Source organism: Gossypium arboreum, chromosome 3 (assembly GCF_025698485.1).
Source record: "Gossypium arboreum isolate Shixiya-1 chromosome 3, ASM2569848v2, whole genome shotgun sequence".
In the NCBI taxonomy this organism is placed as follows: domain Eukaryota; kingdom Viridiplantae; phylum Streptophyta; class Magnoliopsida; order Malvales; family Malvaceae; genus Gossypium; species Gossypium arboreum.
The window spans coordinates 135,671,711-135,690,569 of NC_069072.1; the positions used below are offsets into that span (position 1 = coordinate 135,671,711).

At 31.7% G+C, this 18,859-nt stretch overlaps 2 protein-coding genes and 1 long non-coding RNA gene across 5 annotated transcripts; all 3 read right to left on the minus strand.

Annotated features, from left to right (window-relative positions):
- Window positions 1-640: 640 nt before the first annotated feature.
- On the minus strand, window positions 641-3,799 carry LOC108476184 (uncharacterized). Of its 3 annotated transcripts, XR_008280295.1 has the most exons (5): window positions 3,073-3,798; window positions 2,421-2,552; window positions 2,078-2,220; window positions 1,015-1,929; window positions 641-942 (listed from the first exon to the last, which is right to left on the minus strand). XR_008280295.1 is itself a non-coding variant. In XM_017778309.2 (3 exons), exons 2-3 carry the CDS (start codon window positions 1,612-1,614, stop codon window positions 910-912), a joined length of 633 nt encoding a protein of 210 aa, XP_017633798.1. In that variant the 5' UTR covers window positions 1,615-2,552; window positions 3,073-3,799; the 3' UTR covers window positions 641-909. The 3 variants fall into 3 exon arrangements, 1 of the variants encoding a protein (XP_017633798.1); XR_008280294.1 differs by having other exon boundaries at window positions 641-1,929; window positions 3,073-3,791; XM_017778309.2 differs by having other exon boundaries at window positions 1,015-2,552; window positions 3,073-3,799.
- A 3,444-nt stretch (window positions 3,800-7,243) lies between these two features.
- LOC108476183 (uncharacterized) lies at window positions 7,244-9,940 on the minus strand. The gene has a single exon (XM_017778308.2). The coding sequence runs from the start codon at window positions 9,560-9,562 to the stop codon at window positions 7,520-7,522; it is 2,043 nt and encodes a 680-aa protein (XP_017633797.1). The 5' UTR covers window positions 9,563-9,940; the 3' UTR covers window positions 7,244-7,519.
- A 1,612-nt stretch (window positions 9,941-11,552) lies between these two features.
- LOC128290080 (uncharacterized) lies at window positions 11,553-12,353 on the minus strand. The gene is made up of 2 exons (XR_008279721.1): window positions 12,071-12,353; window positions 11,553-11,901 (listed from the first exon to the last, which is right to left on the minus strand). It is a non-coding gene; the product is annotated as an uncharacterized LOC128290080 (long non-coding RNA).
- Between the last annotated feature and the right edge of the window lie 6,506 nt (window positions 12,354-18,859).

Below are 18,859 nucleotides of genomic sequence, written 5' to 3' on the forward strand. Positions count from 1 at the left end.
CAAAATAAAAGAAAGGGGGGTTTTCTTAATATTTTGAGGGCAAAGAAAAAAAAAAGGACTTTTGCCTAAATTGACTTTATTCTTTTTAAGTTGTGCAAAGTGTTGATTTATCTTTGAAATGAAATTATAATAAAATCCGATGGAAAATTCAAAAATTTAGAAAAAGATCTAAAATAAAGAAAAAATTCTTTTCTAGAATTTAGTCGTAATAATATTATTTTGAATATGAAGTACAAATAATTACTGATTAAGTGAAATAAAATTAACTTAAATTGTAAAGCTAAAACATATTTACACTTTTTTTTTTATGGTTGGTTGATTTAAGGTCACAAAATTTTAGATTGATTTATGTCACAAACCTCATACATTTCCACTTTGCAAAAAATATAAATAAATAAACATTTATAGATATACCAAATTCGATTATGTTTTTGATCTTCAAATGCTAAATTTAAGATTTTAGATAATAAAAAATTGAGAAACCATTTATACATTTCATGGTCTTAATAGTCACTCACAATTTTTATGAATGGAGGAATAATTTTTATTTAAATCTCGAGACTCAATATTATGTTCATTATATTAGTATTTTCATGGTTCAGATAATAAAAATATTTTCTTATGACAAACTAGAAACCAATTCTTCAATCTCATCAGTAATTTTAGATAAAAGTTAAAAGGATAAGAATCAAATAGAAATGTGAAAGATAAAAATGTGTTGTTACAAATCATGTTTCATCTAACACAATCTTCTACTGCTCAAACAACTATCATAAACATAACATAATGCAGATTACAACAACTAAGGCCATCACCCATTTTTACCAAATTTGCTATACCCTTCCACAGAACACAACACACCTCTCATCTTGCACCTTCTTTGTTTCTTAAACTTGAGTAGAATATCATTCAAATGCTTCTCTTGAGAATCCAATAGCAATCCTAATGGACGAAAAATTTGCATTCAGATTCTTTACATTCTAAGGCCTGTCCATTGCAAATCTCACCACATACCTTACATGGAGGGCAATTCCAGATGTTTTTCACAACAGTGAGTGGATGCTCATGACGATAATTGTTGAATCTGATCCCAAGCTTCATATATGGGAGATCCCCAATAGCACAATTGAGATGAAGAGAGTTATCACAATCAGCACAGTAGTAAAACCAACGATTTGGGTTTCTTTCTTTCTCACAGAGGTCGCAGTAATGTTGAGAAGGCTCAGAATCATCAGAATAAGTCAAAGTAAGAGGATGCCTGTCATACTTGTACCAAGCAGTGAGTGGTAGTGTTGCACATCCTACATCTAAAATGAAATCACAGCGCTTCATGCATCTATATGCAACATGCCATGGGTATCGCAGTACGGAACAAGCATTGCAAATCATTCCCTCGTTGCTGTGGACAATAAAGAGTGAATGCTCATGACTTGGGTGCTTCAAGGTGTCTGACAATAATATACATTGAATGTCAATTTCGAAGCTCCAATCTCCTTTGTAGCATCTGTAGCTAAATCCTTGATACGAACGATGGCAAGCATTGCAACATGAATAACCAAACATATGTTGTGAGTTTGAGAGAGTAAGCAAATGCTTGTGAAATGGGTGTGGCATTTGTTTAGGCAATTCAGCGCAATCTTTGTGGAGAAAGAACTTGCATTGCTCACAACTATAAAAAGGAGTTGATATCTTGAGATGATGTCTTGAAGTTGATCTCTTTTTCGATTGCTGTCATGAGCTGTGGTGCATGCAAGTGTCATTGTGGTTATCTTTTTGAGGTGTTTTGATGCTTCCCTACGTATGTTGTGGTTTTTGTATCAGTTTTAATTCTATTGCAAGGAATGTTTTTCTTCTGTATGCCGCAGGTTTGGTTTGGTGTTGTCCTGGTAGGTTGTAAGACTCAGACAGTAAGGAGACAATTCCAGGAGTCTGCAGTGTTAACCAGACACAACAGTGTTGATATTCATAAATTCATAGCCCATCCACTGACCCAAACCTACAATACAGTTAGAAAAGGAGAGGGGGAAAAGGCGCAACAAACATCAATCACAAACAGCCGAGTAAAAACAGAACCTACCTGCTCTGTCTCTGAGTAAAGGACAATCAAGTCCTAGAACTGCCAAACCAATAAAATGACTCTTTTGATGTCTTCATAAACTTCTTCATCAGTAGTTCCTAAAGCTCCAAACCAAGTCCTAAGCATTCAGCATGTTGGATAACCTACATAAAAGCATTCAATGTTTTATTTCATATTTACTCCAGGGTAATGCTATTTTCTCCACCAATTTGTGTCCTTTCTGAAACCTCAAAACCCTAATTTAAAAAAACCGAAAGAACAATAAAAACATTGAGCATGACTAACTATCCACTGAAGCAAGTACGAAAACCAAATTCTAAATTCCACGAAAGAAACCAACTACCGCAAAACATGAGAGCATCACGAATAACCATTCTCTTAGTCTTATCATATGGTCCAGGAATCCCCTCATAAGCCTTCAATTTCAAACCAGCGAAAGCTGCCACTCTGCGCTTACTCTTTGTGAGGAATCATCCTGCAATCAAAGCAAATATCAATTACCATAAGGAAAGTCAAAATGAACCCCAGTTATATACTTTACTTCATATATGCTGAAGCCAAATGCATTGCCTTTGCACCATAAGATTCATAGACCTTGTCAGCCATTAGTTTTTCTCTCAATCCAACAATAATAACCTCAAGCACACTCATTCTACCCTCTTTCACTTCTTCCCTACATTTTCCCAATAACCAACCATAACAGACACACAGATCTCTAATACGAAAAATCAATAGCAAACTCTAATTATTAATTTTGATATCAAACATAACAAAACACACAGATTCCTTTGGTTCTTTTGCAATATATATTCCAATATCCAAATCATAGAACTTCAAACAAATAGAAAAAATCTCTCAAAAAGTTCATACCAAACACTTCCTGAATTACCAAGCATCAAAAACCCAGAAATTTCCATCCTTTTCATTCACAGACCAAATAAAGAACTGTGAAAACACACTAAAAGGGAAAAAAAACCTCGAAAAGAAAAACACACCCACGAATGGTACGCCAGAGGATGTTAGCAGGAGCAGGAAACAGGATGAGACCATGAGAAGGCTTAGTGTTCATACGCTTCCTAAGAAACCTCATGTGCTTCATCTTCTGCCTAACCGATCCACCCCACATGCATATCTCTTCACATCTCACCACCACTACTTTTTGGCCATTCAACAACTCCTTGGCCAATATGGAATCCAACCTTCCCAGCATGAGATGCCTTGCATCCACCACTACCCTCTTGGGTTTTGGCGCACATGCCTCACCCTGAAACCATCTCTTCTTCTTCTTCTTCGCTTGGTAGTAGCTTAGCGTAGGCCTCTTTTTAATGGAATTGGCATGGCTGACCTCGTTTTAGGAATAGTCGTTTTAGGAATAGTTATTCATATGTTGGCGCCTATGGAAGAGGTGGTGGGATTTAAGTTTATCAAAGCTGATAGCTTCCCACGCCTGCATGCTTGTGTCAAGCATTTCAGCGAACACCCTGCGATCAAAGACAATGACCCTGATTTACACTAGAGTTGTAGATTCCTTGCAAATAAAAAGAGAATTTTATAGGAAATCTCAACATAATCACTGTAAAAAAAAAAGTATTCTTGATTGTTTATGAACTAAAAATTGAGAAATAACGCAAAAAGGATTGCGATTGTCGGTGACAGAAAATTAAGGTTTACTTTCAACATAATCACTAGAATGCTCTCGGTTATTGGAAAAAGTAAGGGAAATATACATTTTGGTACTTGAATTTAGCTTCAGAGTTCAAATTGATAGCTAAGGTTTTTTTCTTTCCAATCAGGTACTTGAACATGACTTCAAAGTTCCATTTGGTATTTTGGTCCAATTATGTACCTAAACTTCGCTTCTTATTCAAATTAATACCTGAATTTGGTTTTTTTATTTATCTAAATTAATACTTTGTTATTTGAAAGTGCCAATTTGAACTAAAAAACTATGTTGTAGAAGTTTGTCATTTGTGACTAAAATTTAAGTCACTAAATGTATTTAACAATTAATTTGAATCAGATCATATTAAATTAAATTAAATGAATAATCAGTAAATCTATTTATAGATTGAAGGCTTAATATCAAAATTGTCCTTTAAAATATACTCATTTGTTTAAATAAGTACCTAAACACTTTTTTGGTCCATTTGAGTATCTAAACTATATTTTTTTCTCACATTTGTACCTCGTTGGTCAGCCGTTAATCAACCTTGTCAATGATGATATGGCTCAATCACCAATAGACACGTGGCAAAATAAAAAACTAGAGAAATTATTTTCCTGTAAAAGACGCAAACAATTGGTGCATTAAAGATACTTAATTTGGTTATTTGCACTTCATAGTTTCAGAGTACAAATGAAATTCTAGATTGAAAGAAGACCATAAATAAAATTAAGTGTCCACTAAACCAAACTAACAAAATATAAAACCTTTACCCACAAAAATCATCACTGAAATGCTCCCTTTATTGTTTAGGTATAAACTTATAATCCTACTCTAAGAAAGTAAATCCAATACATGAAAAGGAAAACACCAATTTGAAACTTAAAATTTAGTTTTTTAGGGTCATTTTCCCAAACATGTGGTGGATGAATTTGAAGACAATTGTGGGACAAAGAATTCATGTTAAAGAAAGAAAGGAGGAAATTTTTTTTAATGAAAATATAATTGAAGGGTTAGCAGAGAGAGGGTTGGGGTAAGGATGGTGGGGGGCAGAGAGAGGGATGGGAGAGTAGTGGTGGGGGAATGATTGGAGAGGGATGGGGTGTGGAAATATTTCTTAATATTATTTTTAATTAATATTAAAATAATATCAAAAAATAATTTTAATTTTTTCTAAAAAATTTATTTTTGGAATTACTTTATACAAATAATGAGATGGTTTACTTAAGTGACTTTTTTTTGCCATGTGTCGATTAGTGATTGGGCCACACATCATTGAACATTTAACAAGGTTGACTAATGGCGGAGAATTAACAGGGTGCCAATGTGGGAAAAAATTACTTGAATTTGACAAAAAAAAAAAAAAAGGTTTAGATACATGTTTGAGAAAATGAATATAATTTAGGGGGCAATTTTTATATTAAGCTTAGATTGAATTGGATAGTATAAGGGCAAAGTATAAGTTTAAGGTAGTTGCGTTGATGGGCTAAATTGTGCCGGGCTCGGGTCGGTCTTAATATTTTTCATTTCGACCTTTAGAATAAATTTTGGTATAATTATTTTCAAATCCCTTGACTTTGATTAAAAATTTTCTATCTAATAGTGCCACATGACGGCATACAACTGGTTGTATTCAAAGTGAGGTAAGATTTTAACTCCATTAGAAGGATATATGGCAATAATAAATAGAATTAAAGTTTAAGTATCAAAATTGATATTTTAAAAGTGAAGATACCATATTAGATATTATGATAAAGTATAGGGGTCAAATATGATATTATCATTCTTTTATCATTACAATTTTGGAGGAGATAAATTACATAGCACCTAACTTTGGTCTTTGGTATCAAAATACAATAATTTGATCACTTTCATTATGGTTACGTCCGCTTCAATTAGTATTATATTTGACTTCAACTGATAATAAAAATATAATAGAGAAGAATAATTTTAGAATTTTAAATCAAAATTAAAAATTACGCAAAAGGTTATCTAGTTAATTTAAATAATTTCCCGAAATCTTTTAGAATTTTGCATAATAGTATTATTTGTTATATAGAATCAACGGTGGATTTTGGTATTAAATTTTGAGAGGACTTAATTGAAATTTAAAATATTTTGGGGTTTAATCAGAATTTTTAAAACTTTTAAAAATTTTAATTACAAATTTTGAAAAATTTAATGAGAATTTTAAAAAGTTTTGAGAGAACTTAAATAAAATTTTCAAATTTTTCATATTTAATTCTGTTATTTTTAGCTTTGAGCTATTGTAAAGCCTATAGAAGACTAGAATTGTTTAAAATTATTCTTCAATTCAATAAAAATCATCTTCTCTCATTTGAGTTAAAAGTTCGTACTTCTTTTTTTTTTTCTCTCTCTATTTATTAGTGCAACAAGCTACGTCTAGAATCTTAAGATGATATGAAGGTGGGTTCAAGAGATCGAAGTTCTATTTAGAGTTTATTTAGGTTTTTTTTTTAAAAAAGGAAGAAAATGATTTTTATTAATAGAAATATTGTTTAGTTTAATTTATTAATACTTTAAAATTGACAGCTTAATATTAAATTATTTAAGAAAATAATTTTGTATTTTTTTAAAATTAGTAAGTAGCCAATTGAGTCTTAATTCGATTAGCATTAACATTAATGTCAATGCAGGAGGACGTGAGTTTAAGTGCGTTGAAGCATATTATACTCCTATTTATGAGTTGGGGAAGGGCTATGGATAGTTCTAAGTATTGTGTCGAAAAGAGCAAATATAATAAGATCCTATAATGAGTTGATTGAAAAAAATTAGTAAATAAAAAATAGATGTCAATTTTAAAATTTTAAATTTTAAATTTTTAAAAATAATTAATTTTACTAATGTGAATTGTTATGAATATCACAACAACATTAATCATCCACATCATCAAAATTAACACTTGTTAATTTTTTCACTTAATTCTGGATAATTTGATAAAAATTAAAAATACAAATCGAACTGAAAGAGAAGGGATTTTTATTTTAATATTTGAGTGCAAAGAAAAAAAAGGGACATTTTGCCTAAATTGAATGCCTAAATTGAATTTAGTCTTTTCTAAGTTGTGAACAGTAAAATATGATGTAAGAATCAAATTTGCAAGAGTTAATTCAAAATTTTAGAAAAAGATCTAAAATAAAGAAAAAAATTTGTTTTCAAGAAATTAGGCATAATAATATTAATTAGAAAATGGAGTATAAATAAAATTAATTAAGTTGACTTAATTAACCTAAATTGTAAAGCTAAAACATGTATACACTTTTATTTTGTATGCCTGCTTACATTTCCACTGCGCAAGCATAATGAGATTTACCAAATCCGCTTATGTTTTGGTCTTAACTATCTCAAACAATTTTTTATGCAGTTATGAATGGAAGAATGATTTTGTATTTAAATTTCCGAACTCAACATTATTTTCATTATTTTGGTGTTTTCATGGTTTTGATAATAAAAATATTTTATTATGACAAGTTAGAAAGCACTTCTTCGTTCTCGTTAATAATTTTAGATAAAAGTTGAAAGGATAACAAGCAGATAAGAAAACTGAAAAATAAAGATGTGTGGTTACAAATCATGTTTCATCTAACACAATCTTCTATTGCTCAAACAACTATCATAAACATAACGTAATGCAGATTACAACAATTAAGGCCATCACTCATTTTTACCAAATCTGACTACACCCTTCCACAGAACACGACACACCTCTCATCTTGCGCTTTCTATGTTTCACTTGATTGGAATATCGTTGAAATGCTTCACTTGATATACTTACGGCAGCAATACCAGTGGGCGGTAAAGTTGCATTCAGATTCTTTACATTCTACAGCCTGCCCATTGCAAACCTCATCACATACCTTACATGGAGGGCAATTCCAAATGTATTTCACAATAGTGAGTGGATGCTTATGAAAACCTTTGAGTTTGTTCCCAAGCTTCATATATGGGAGATCCCCAAGAGCACAGTTGAGATGAAGAGAGTTATCACAATCAGCACAGTAGTAAAACCAACGATTTGGCTCTCTTTCTTTCTCGCATAGATCGCAGTAAAGTTGAGAAGGCTCAAAATCATCAGAACAAGTCAAAGTAAGAGGATGCCTGTCATACTTGTAACAAGCAGCGAGTGGTAGTGTTGCACAACCTACATCTAAACTGAAATCACAGCGCTTCATGCATCTATAAGTAACATTCCATGGGAATAGCTGTTCGAAACAAGCACTGCAACTCGTTTCCTGGTTGTTGTGGACAAGAAAGAGTGAATGCTCATGACTTGGGTGCTTCAAGGTGTCCGAAAATAACATACATTGAATGTCAATTCTAAACCTGCAACCTCCTTCGTAGCATCCGTAGCTAAATCCTTGATACAACCGACCGCAAGCACGGCACCATGAATGATCATACTCATCGTGTGAGTTTGTGAGAGTAAGCAAATGCCTGTGAAATGAGTGTGGCATTTGTTTAGGCAATTCAGCGCAATCTTTGTGGAGAAAGAACTTGCATTGCTCACAACTATAAAAAGGAGTTGATATAGGTCTCGTGCACCCATCACTCTGACTATCATCATCTTTGGTCTTCCCACTAAAAGTGAGTCTTAAATTATGATCATGATAGGAATGCTTGATCTCACTTGCTACCATTAGCTCTCCAATACGAATTTGTTCGACAACATCAGTAATCAAATTCCAAGGTTCATGCGCCACTTCCTCGGACCTCTCATCATAGCCTTCCAGCATAATTGTTCCATCCCAAATTGCTCTATCAGTTGCACAACGTACATGAGCAATATAACGGCAACGAGAAGCAGGACAACGGTAATGACCATAGCTTATATCAACTTCCTTGTAACAAATTTGGCACATACAATCCTCAATTTGATTCTGCTGAAAAGAATACCAAAGAGAAATCGTGTGATGATGTCGTGTTATCCTGAAGTGGCGTGGCAATGAAATGCAATTCTTGTGGACAAAAAGTACACATGTATCACAGTGATAAGGGGAGTGATCCCCGTCAGTGCCACAAAAATCACAAACAAACGATATTTTTCTAGATACAAGCACCCACGGGTGTTCATGACTTGCAACTGTGATTGTTGGTGGTGAAAAAAGAAAATCATCAAGTAAAAGATAAAAGTTGCATAGAGAGCAGGAATAAACAAACCCCTTCCATTGGATTCTGCACAAATAGCAACTACATTTCTGGGGATGAGTAGGCGGTTGTGGCAAGAGAATAAGAGGATGCTTACGGTCACATGGGTGATTAATCTCAAGGGGTAGTTCAGCACATTCCTTATGAAGGTTAAGGAATATAGGATAAGTGCAATCTGAACAGTGGTAAAATGGACCAGATATTGGTTTCTGACACCCAGAGCAATCAGAATCGACTTCGTTGTTATGGTTTTGAATGAAGAACAATGGATGGGGGTGCAAAGAATTAGGAAAATTAGCAGCAATGGATGATTGAAGCAAAGCACAATTGATGTGCAGATCGAAGTCACAATCATTACAATTATAAAAAAATCCCCCTAATTGCTTACCACAAAAATCGCACCATCCGCCCCCCCTTATATAAGGTGATTCTGGCAAAAGAGTGAGAGGGTGTTTGGGGTGGAAAGGATGCTGAATCTGGGGGGCTAACTCTAACTCAGCACATCCCTTATGAAGATAAAACTCACATTGATTGCAGCCATAGCTCCAGCCCTCTACAGGTTTCTCACACCCACGGCAAAGAGTTGCTTTGCTTGCAACACTGTGATCTTGGATGAAGACCAAAGGATGGTCACGGCTGAAATGTTGAATTTCCATCTCTCTTTCTTTCCAACTCTCAGATATTGTGAAATTATTTAGAAGAAGAACAAAAATAAAATTGCTTCATCAAATTATTCCAGGCCTCATGGTTAGTAGATTCTTTTCTTGGCTGTTGGTTTTGGTCTTCATAAAGAAAGGAATATATTGATGCTTTGCCCAATTTTCAAAATTCTAAGAATAGATATACATATAATTAAGCAAATAAAGAAACATCAGAAGAAAGTATGAGGAAGAAGGAGGTAGGAGAGGACACTTTTCTTAGGAAAATTTCGTTGCTTGCTCTCCACGTTTTATTCCTCATCATCTTTACTTAAAAGCAAAAGAGAAAGTAATCACATGTATACCATTCAAAACCTGACTAATGATACCAGTCCCGATCTTAACAAGTATACATACATTCAGGGAGCAAAATATGGTGTGCAATGGTCGGGTCAAACTGACTAAAGCAATTCAACGGGTAGATTTTAGTTTTGTCGGGTATATTGTAGGTCCGGTAGGTTTGTTGTCATTTTGGAAATCCAAAATTAAATTAATCGACTTTTAATTTCAAATATAGCGAATTTTATCATATCCACAAGTGAAAGAAAAATTAATATTAAAATTATATTTATAAAAAATTATTGAGTATTTTTTGCCAATATTATTTAGTAATTCAATCATAAGTAGAGCAGTAAATTATTCATAACTAAGTTTTTTATAAGCTCAGCTTAATCTTTATACATTTAATTTTTAGTGCTTTTATTTAAGCATTTCATATGCAAATAGCAAAAACGAAAGCACTATTGTATTAATATTCACTATTTTATTAAAATATAGTTTTTAGTAATTTTCTTGATTAAATCGATGTCTAGTTTTTGTTTATTGTTTCGGAGGTTTTTTAGTTGTAAATGAAAAGTTATAGCTATTCTTTTAAAAAATTGTGAAATAATAAGATATTATCTTCAAATATTAAATTTTATTTTAATTTTAAATTTTGAAATAGTTAATCTTTTATTAGTTATCCGGAATTAGAATCTCATTGCCTTAAGCACCGAGCAACCTAAATTAATAAAAAAATTAATTTGATTTTGTTGGTTTTATAGAGAATTTGGTTCTATTTGGATTGGTAAAAGAGTTTGTTAAATCTTTGGATTGAATTGATAGATTGCTCACTTCGAGACGAAATCGAAAATCAAAATATCTTAATTAAAATGATTAGGATAAAATATGAATTGAGTGTCAAATTTCAAAGTTTTAGATTAAAGAATTAAATTAAATTAAATTGTTAATTTTTAAGAGTTCAAAATAGCAGATTGAGTCTTTAACTCGACTGGTATGAGTATTGTTGTCAAGCAGGAAGATGTAAATTCAAGTGTGTTGAAGCGTTTTATCCTCCTATTTATAAGTTGAAGAAGATAATTCTAGAATTGTTACATTCAAAATAAATGTTGCAATTTCGACAACTCCACGAATCACGGGCTCATATTGGCTGTCTTCTACAAACTTGATGAACTTCTCGAAACTGAGCAGGATTGTGATTTTTTGTGACATAAAACTAATGTTTACTCTCAACATAATCACTAGAATTATTATTATTTTTGTCAATAATTAATGTCTGGTAGATAAAAATGAGAGCATTCAATGGTTCTTCGACAAGTAAAAATAAGGGAAATATACATTTTTGGTACTTGAACATAGTTTCAGAGTTCAAATTAGTACCTAAAGTTTATTTTGGTCCAATTAAGGACCTAAACTTAGCTTCTTGGTTCAAATTGGTACTTGAAATTGGTTTTTTTTTTCTAAATTAATACTTAGTTATTTGAAATTACCAATTTGAACCAAAAAAAACCTAATATGAATTCCTAATTGGACAAAAAAAAACTTTAAGTACCAATTTGAACCTTGAAATCAAGTTCAAATACCAAAATGTATATTTATCCTAGAATAAAAATATTTTATTGATTATTTTTGATTAATATTATAACAATCGAATTGATGGTTAAACCAATTAAATCATCAACTTTTAGTTGAATTGATCTCGGTACAGCTATGACCAAATCCAATTAATTACAAATGCATCATTCATAAGATGCAGGTGAAAGACATAACTAGAAACTACTGAAGATTAACAGATAAAGAAGAAGCATATCTACTTAATTGATTGGATGATAATGAAGAAGCATATCTACTGAAGACATAATTTCTTTCTTTTTATAATTTTATATTAATATTAATATCAATTAAAAATTTATTTCCTTCCCTCACCTCCGCTCTCCCCTCCCTCTCCCTCTCCAAAGACAACTAGCAAGTCAGTTTGCTTTGATCTTCGAATGGAGACTTTGTTATCTTCCATCTACCTGGACAACATTAAGTCAAGATTAAAACATCATAATCCCGTTTTTCTCAACACTTTCCCTTGTTCTAGACTTTACTTTAAAAGATGTGAGCAAACTAACAAATACAAAAACCTTTACCCACAAAAATCAAAATTGAAATTTTCCCTTTCTTGTTTAGATATAAACTTACTATCTTATTGTAAGGAAACAAATTCAGTACATGAAAAAAGAAAACACCAATTTCAGGCTTGAAATTTATTTCTTGAGGGTCATTTTCCCAAACATGTGGCGGATAGATTTGAAGGTAACTATGGGACAAAGAATTAATGTTTAAGAAAGAAAGGAGAGAAATAATTCTTTTAATGAAAATATAATTGAAGGGTTAATAAAGGGAGAGGGTTAGGAGGGGAGAGGAAGAGGGATGGGAGAGCAATGATTGGGAGAAGGAGGGAGAGAGATGGGATGGAGAAATACTTTTTACTATTTTTTTTCAATTAATATTAATATAAATGCTAAAATAAATTTATAAAATCAGAAAAATAATTTTAATTTCTCTATTTTTTAATTTTGGAATTATTTTATACAAACAACGAGGTGATTTGTTTATGTAATTTTTTTTGTCACATGTTAATTAGTGATTGGATCACATCATAATCAATCGAGGTTGACTAACAATTGACCTAGTGAGTTTTACAGGCCCAGTGGACCAAAAGCTTCTCAAGCTCAAGCATTTACTTTTCTACTTAGAGACCAACGTCTTGGGGCTAACGTGAGATCCGCTCAAGGGCATATTGGGTTAGGTAAATATCTAACACGTTCCCCGATCGGAGAAGTCATTTTTGGAGAGGAAACTATAATTTTTTGGGATCTACGTGCTCTTTTGTTAGAACCTCTAAGAGGTCCCAATGGTTTGGACTTGAGTAGGTTGAAAAAAGTTATACAACCTTGGCAAAAATGGTGTTCTGCAAAATATATGATGCATGCTCTTTTAGGATATTTAAATTTTATTAATATTAAGATTCTTAATTAAGAAGCTAAGAAAAAACAATAAAGAAAGAAATCTATTCATCAAGCAAAAGGGGAAAGAAGGATTCGAACCCTCAATAGTTTTTTGTTTCGAACTATATCACTCAGTCATCTCTCCGAAAGTTAATTTCTATTTTATTTTTATTCCACCAAATTGAACTAAATGATAACTAATGGGGGTACCAATGTGAGAAAAAATTAGTTTAAATACTCAAATTGACAAAAAAAAAAAAGGTTTAAAAATCTATTTGAGAAAACATGCATAATTTAGACAGCAATTTTTATAAGCGAAGATTGAATTGGGTAGTGTGAGAGCAAAGTTTAAGTTTAGGGTAGATGAGTTGATGGGCTAAATTGTGCCGGGTTGGGTTGGTCTTAATGTTTTTTTTTTTTCCCTTTTTGCCTTTAAAACAATTTTTGGTATAATTATTTTTAAATCCCTTGACTTTGATTAAATATTTTTCAAACTAATAGTGCCACATGGCAGCATACAATTGGTTGCATTCAAAGTGATGTAAGATTTTAACTCAGTTAGAAGGATATATCGCAATAATAAATGAAATTAATATTTTAAAAGTAAAGATATCATATTAAATATTTTGATAAAGTATAGGGTTGAATATGTCATTATTATTCTATTTTCCTCGCGTTGATCCGAAATTTTTAAACAAGTTATAAAAATTTGATATTTATATTCTTTATATTATGTTTCTCTTTGTAACCAAGATTTTTTATTTTATTTGTCGATTTTTTTTTCTTTCTATCTCTTCGCTTAAACATATCCCTTTATTTAAGCTTAAATCAGCAAAGAAGATGGTTTAAAGTAGAGGTGTCTATTGGTCGGATCAGGTCAGGCTTAACAAATTTGTTAAGGCCCAATTGATAGGTTTGGTCTGGCCAACCCGTATTAATTTTTTTCTTTTATTTTTATATAAAAATTTTAAAAATATAATACACCAAATACACTTAAAACATTAAAATAAATGTTTCCCAACAAATTAAAAATAAATTAAAATAAAAATCTTTATACTTAAATAAAAATAAGATAGGTGCAATTGAACAAGCAAATGTCTATAAAATAGTAGCAAAATTGACAATAAAATAAGAATTATACAATATCCAAACAATAACAACATAATAGTGCAATGACAGCAAAACAATGAAAAACAAGAAAAAGAGGTTTTTTTTTTTCAATTTCGAGCTGGGCCCAGGTTAAAAAAAACCTTACTCGAGGTCCGACTCATTTTCTAAACAAGCCTTAATTTTTGTCCTAACCAATTTCGGGCCTATATTTTTGCCTAAACTCTCTCACTTTTCAAGCAAGGCTACCCGACCCATAAATACCTCTAGTTTAAAACAAGAAGCAAAGCTTTAAGTAACTTTTTTGAGCAATCACTAATTTTTACCGAGGTAGTGTTTGGAAAGTCATCTGATAATTGGATTTGGGTGTAATTACTTGTAATTACTTAAGAATTTCATGTTTTAATAAGCATTATAATTTGTGGGTCCCACTAAATTAATTGTAATTGGAGCACCCCAATTATACTTTCCTAGGGAGGATGAGAATTAGAATAATTACCCATATAATTACACCAAAATCTAATTTTAAAAATTATAGTTTACAAGTTATAAAATTACATCACAAGCATAAACACATATAAGTATTTAAAATCGTTGTGGTAAAAAAATTATATTATAAATTCTAAAAAATGTGATATAAAAATAATATGTGTATCTTATAAAATTATAACAAAAATTATATAATTTAAATCCTAAAAATTCTAAAGATTAGGTATCAAAGTTGATATTTTAAAAGTGAAGATACTATATTAAATATTTTGATAAAGTATAGGAGTTGAATATGCGATTATCATTCTTTTATCATTACAATTTTGGAGGAGATAAATTACACAATACTTGAATTTTGGTATCAAAATACAATAATTTGGAGCTTGGCCATTTTCATTGTGGTTATGTTCGCTTCAACTAGTATTACGTTTGACTTCAACTGATAATAAAAATATAATAGAGGGAATAATTTTGAATAGTTAATTCAAAAATAAAAATTACGCAAAAGGTTATCTAATTAATTTTATATAATTTCCCGAATTCAATTTAGAATTTTGCATAATAGTATTTTTGTTATATAGAATCAATGGTGGATTTTGACATTAAATTTTGAGATTAATCAAGATTTAAAATATTTTTGGTAACTTAATAAGAATTTTTAAAACTTTTAAAATGTTAGATTACAATTTTTAAAAATTTTGAACAAATTAATGAGAATTTTAAAAAGTTTGAGAGAACTTAAATAAAATTTTCAAATTTTCTCATATTTAGTTTTGTTATTTTTAGCTTTGAGCTATTATAATACCTATAAAAGGCTAGAACCATATGGATTTATTCATCAATTCAATAAAAATAATGTTCTCTCATTTCAGTTAAAAGCTCGTTTTATTTTGTTTCTCCATTTGTAAGTGCAACAGGCTATGTTTAGAATCTTAAGATGATCCCAATGTGGGTTTGAGAGATCAAGTACCTTTTAGAATTTATTGAGGTTTTTTAAAAAGAATAAGGAAGAAAATGTTTTTTTATTAATGGAAAAATTGGTTAGTTTAATTTATTAATATTTTATAATTGGTAGCTTAATATTAAATTATTTAAGAATTTAAAATTTTAAAATAGTAATTAAAAAATGTTAAGTTTTAATATTTAATATTTTTGAATTTTATAAAATAATTAATTTTCTTGACGTAACACACGTGAACTGTCATGAATGTTACATAAACATTAATCATTCAAGTCATCAAAATTAACGCTCGTTAACTTTTTCACTTAATTCGGATAATTTGATAAAAATAAAATTAAAAAAATAAAAGAAAGGGGTTTTTCTTAATATTTTGAGGGCAAAGGAAAAAAAGGATTTTTGCCTAAATTGACTTTATTCTTTTTAAGTTGTGCAAATTGTCAATTTATCTTTGAAATGAAATTACAATAAAATCGATGGAAAATTCAAAAATTTAGAAAAGATCTAAAATAAAGAAAAAAATTCTTTTCTAGAATTTAGGCATAATAATATTATTTTGAATATGAAGTACAAATATGTTGCGCGGAAGCGTGTGAAAGAGAAAAAATATTGTACTGAAAAATCACACTAAGTTCAATTCCCAGGAAAGAGAGGTAGATCACGAAGATCACTTAAATACCAAATCTTTCCTAGCCAGAATATCCCTCTATCGTAATTTAGTAGCACAATAAATCACTACAATCACATTCACAAATTATGCAAAATAAATAATAAAGAACACCGAATTTTAACGAGGTTCAAAGAAATTTTGCCTACGCCCTCGGCACTACCAAATATATTTCACTCCAAAATACAAGTGAAATTTACAAATAGAGAGAGAGAATAATGCCTTAAGTAGAGAATGACAATTATGAGATGAAGAAAGTAAGCAATGGTTAAGCCTATTTATAGTTGAGGTTCAAGGATCAACTTGCAATGTCCCTATACAATTAGGGACCAAAATTGCAATTATCCCATACAACTTTTAACCCAACTTGCCAACCAATATTACTTTCTACTTTCGGTGCCCACCCCATTTGACTTTTCAAACAATGGTGGGTTCCAATAATCTCCACCTTGAAGATTTGATTACGATAATCTTATCTTCACACAATTCTTTCTGCTTTTGACAACAATACTTGATAGTGCCTTCTTCAACTGTTAAACTTGCAGGATATTAATCAAGTTCAAACAATGTTCGAACTTGGTTGCTGTTACCACCTTGGTCATCATATCTGCGAGATTATCTGCAGTCTTGATCTTCTGAAGACAAAATTTCCCCTCTTCAATAATTTCCCGCACAAAATGGAATCATACGTCGATATGTTTTGTACGTGCATGATAGACTTGATTCTTTGCTAAATGAATAGCACTTTGACTATCACAATACACGTTAATATGCTCCTGAACCAACCCCAAGGTTTTAGCCATACCTTGTAACCAAATAGCCTCCTTTACAGCCTCTGTTACAGCCATGTACTCGGCTTCTGTGGTTGACAATGCAATTGTAGACTGTAGTGTAGACTTCCAACTTATTGGTCCTCCAAATAAGTGTAAACACATAACCAAAGGTTGATCTTCGCTTGTCCAAATCACCGCATAGTCGTAATCAACGTACCCAATAACACCTTTACCAAGTGTATTATCCTCGCTTGAACAAGAATCCAACATCCACGGTCTTCGAATATACCGTAGAATCCATTTCACAACTTGCCAATGTCCTTTTCGTGATTATGCATATACCGCTCACTATACTAACCGCACTGTGAAATGTCGGGTCTTGTACACACCATTGCATACATCAAGCTACCCACTGCATTAGAATACGGAACTTGCAACATGTATTCTCGTTCCGTATTCGTCGAAGGAGATAGTTGTGCAGAAAGCTTGAAATGAGAAGCCAACGGGGTACTTACAGGTTTTGTCTGCTCGTTCATGCCAAACTGTTGTAGTACCTTTTTCAAATAATGCTTCTGAGACAAGCTAACTCTATCATGAGCTCTATCTCTCCATATTTCCATGCCGAGAATCTTTTTAGCTTCTCCTAGATCTTTCATCTCAAACTCGAGATTGAGTTGAGTCTTCAATCTTTCAATCTCAACTTTGCTCTTAGATGCTATTAGCATATCATCAACATATAAGAGCAAGTATATGAAAGTTCCTTCTTGTAGCTTCTGAAAATACACGCAATGATCAAATTTACTTCTTGTGTACCTTTTCCTTTCATGAATTGATCAAATCGCTTGTACCATCGCTTCTGAGATTGCTTCAATCCATAAAGCGACTTTGTCGGTTTGCAAACCCAATTTTCTTTTCCAAAGAACCTTGAATCCATCCGGTGAGTCATATAGATTTCTCTTCCAAATCACCGTAAAAACGCGGTCTTCACATCAAGTTGAACTAGTTCAAGATCATATTATGCAACCAAGGCTAGAAAAATCCGAATAGACGAATGCTTCACAACCGGAGAAAACACTTCATTGTAGTCTATTCCTTCTTTCTCGAGCGTAACCCTTTGCTACCAATCTAGCCTTGTATCGAATTTCATTTTATCGAAATCCTTCCTTCTTTGCATATACCCATTTGCATCCAATTGCCTTCTTTCCTTGGGTAGTGTCACCAACTCCTGTGTCTTATTTTTATGAAGAGACTGCATTTCTTCATTCATTGCTTGCTTCCACTTTACACCATCAGGGTTACTTATTACTTCTGTGTGAGTAGAAGGAACATCATCATCTGCAATTGGAAGTGCATAGGCCACTATATCATCAAAGCGAGCAGGCTTACGAATCTCTCTTCTTGGCCTTCTATATGCAATTGAATCTTGTTGCTGTAGAGGTTCTTGGGTAGGAACCTCTTCATCATTTGTCCCTTCAATATTAGCTGGATCATTGTAATATCCCGAATTAGGGCCTAATCGGAATAGTGGTTTCGTGACCATAAATCCGAGATAGAAATAATTATTTTATAATTATTTTGAGGTTTATGATATGATTGCATGATTGTGTGAAAATTTCGTGATGAAATTCTATGCCTAAAGTGCTTAAATTTAAGTAGGGACTAAATCGAATAAGTTGCAAAACTTGCATTCTAGAAGTTTTTAGTATGAAATTGTTTTGGAATATTAATGAGGAGGTCTTAAATAGCAATTTGACCAATTTTAAGTTCATGGACAAAATTAGGTCATGGAAGGAATTTTTGGAAAGTTTAGTAGTAAGGGTATTTTGGTCATTTAGTTATTAAAATGAATTAAAAACAAAATTAAAAGCCAATTTTTGTCCATCTTCTTCATTAGGCCGAAATTTCAAAGGTTCTCCATAGCTAGGGTTTGTTTCAAGCTTCCAAGCTCCATAGTAAGTGATTCCAAGCCCGCTTTTAATGATTTTT

What these genes read in the sequence shown, in the direction of transcription:
- LOC108476184 (XM_017778309.2), bottom strand. Translation starts at nt 1,614, where the DNA reads ATGCCACACCCATTTCACAAGCATTTGCTTACTCTCTCAAACTCACAA. An exon ending in GGAATTGCCCTCCATGTAAG is followed by an intron (nt 943 to 1,014) that starts GTATGTGGTGAG and finishes TTCGTCCATTAG; the next exon opens with GATTGCTATTGGATTCTCAA.
- LOC108476183 (XM_017778308.2), bottom strand. Translation starts at nt 9,562, where the DNA reads ATGGAAATTCAACATTTCAGCCGTGACCATCCTTTGGTCTTCATCCAA.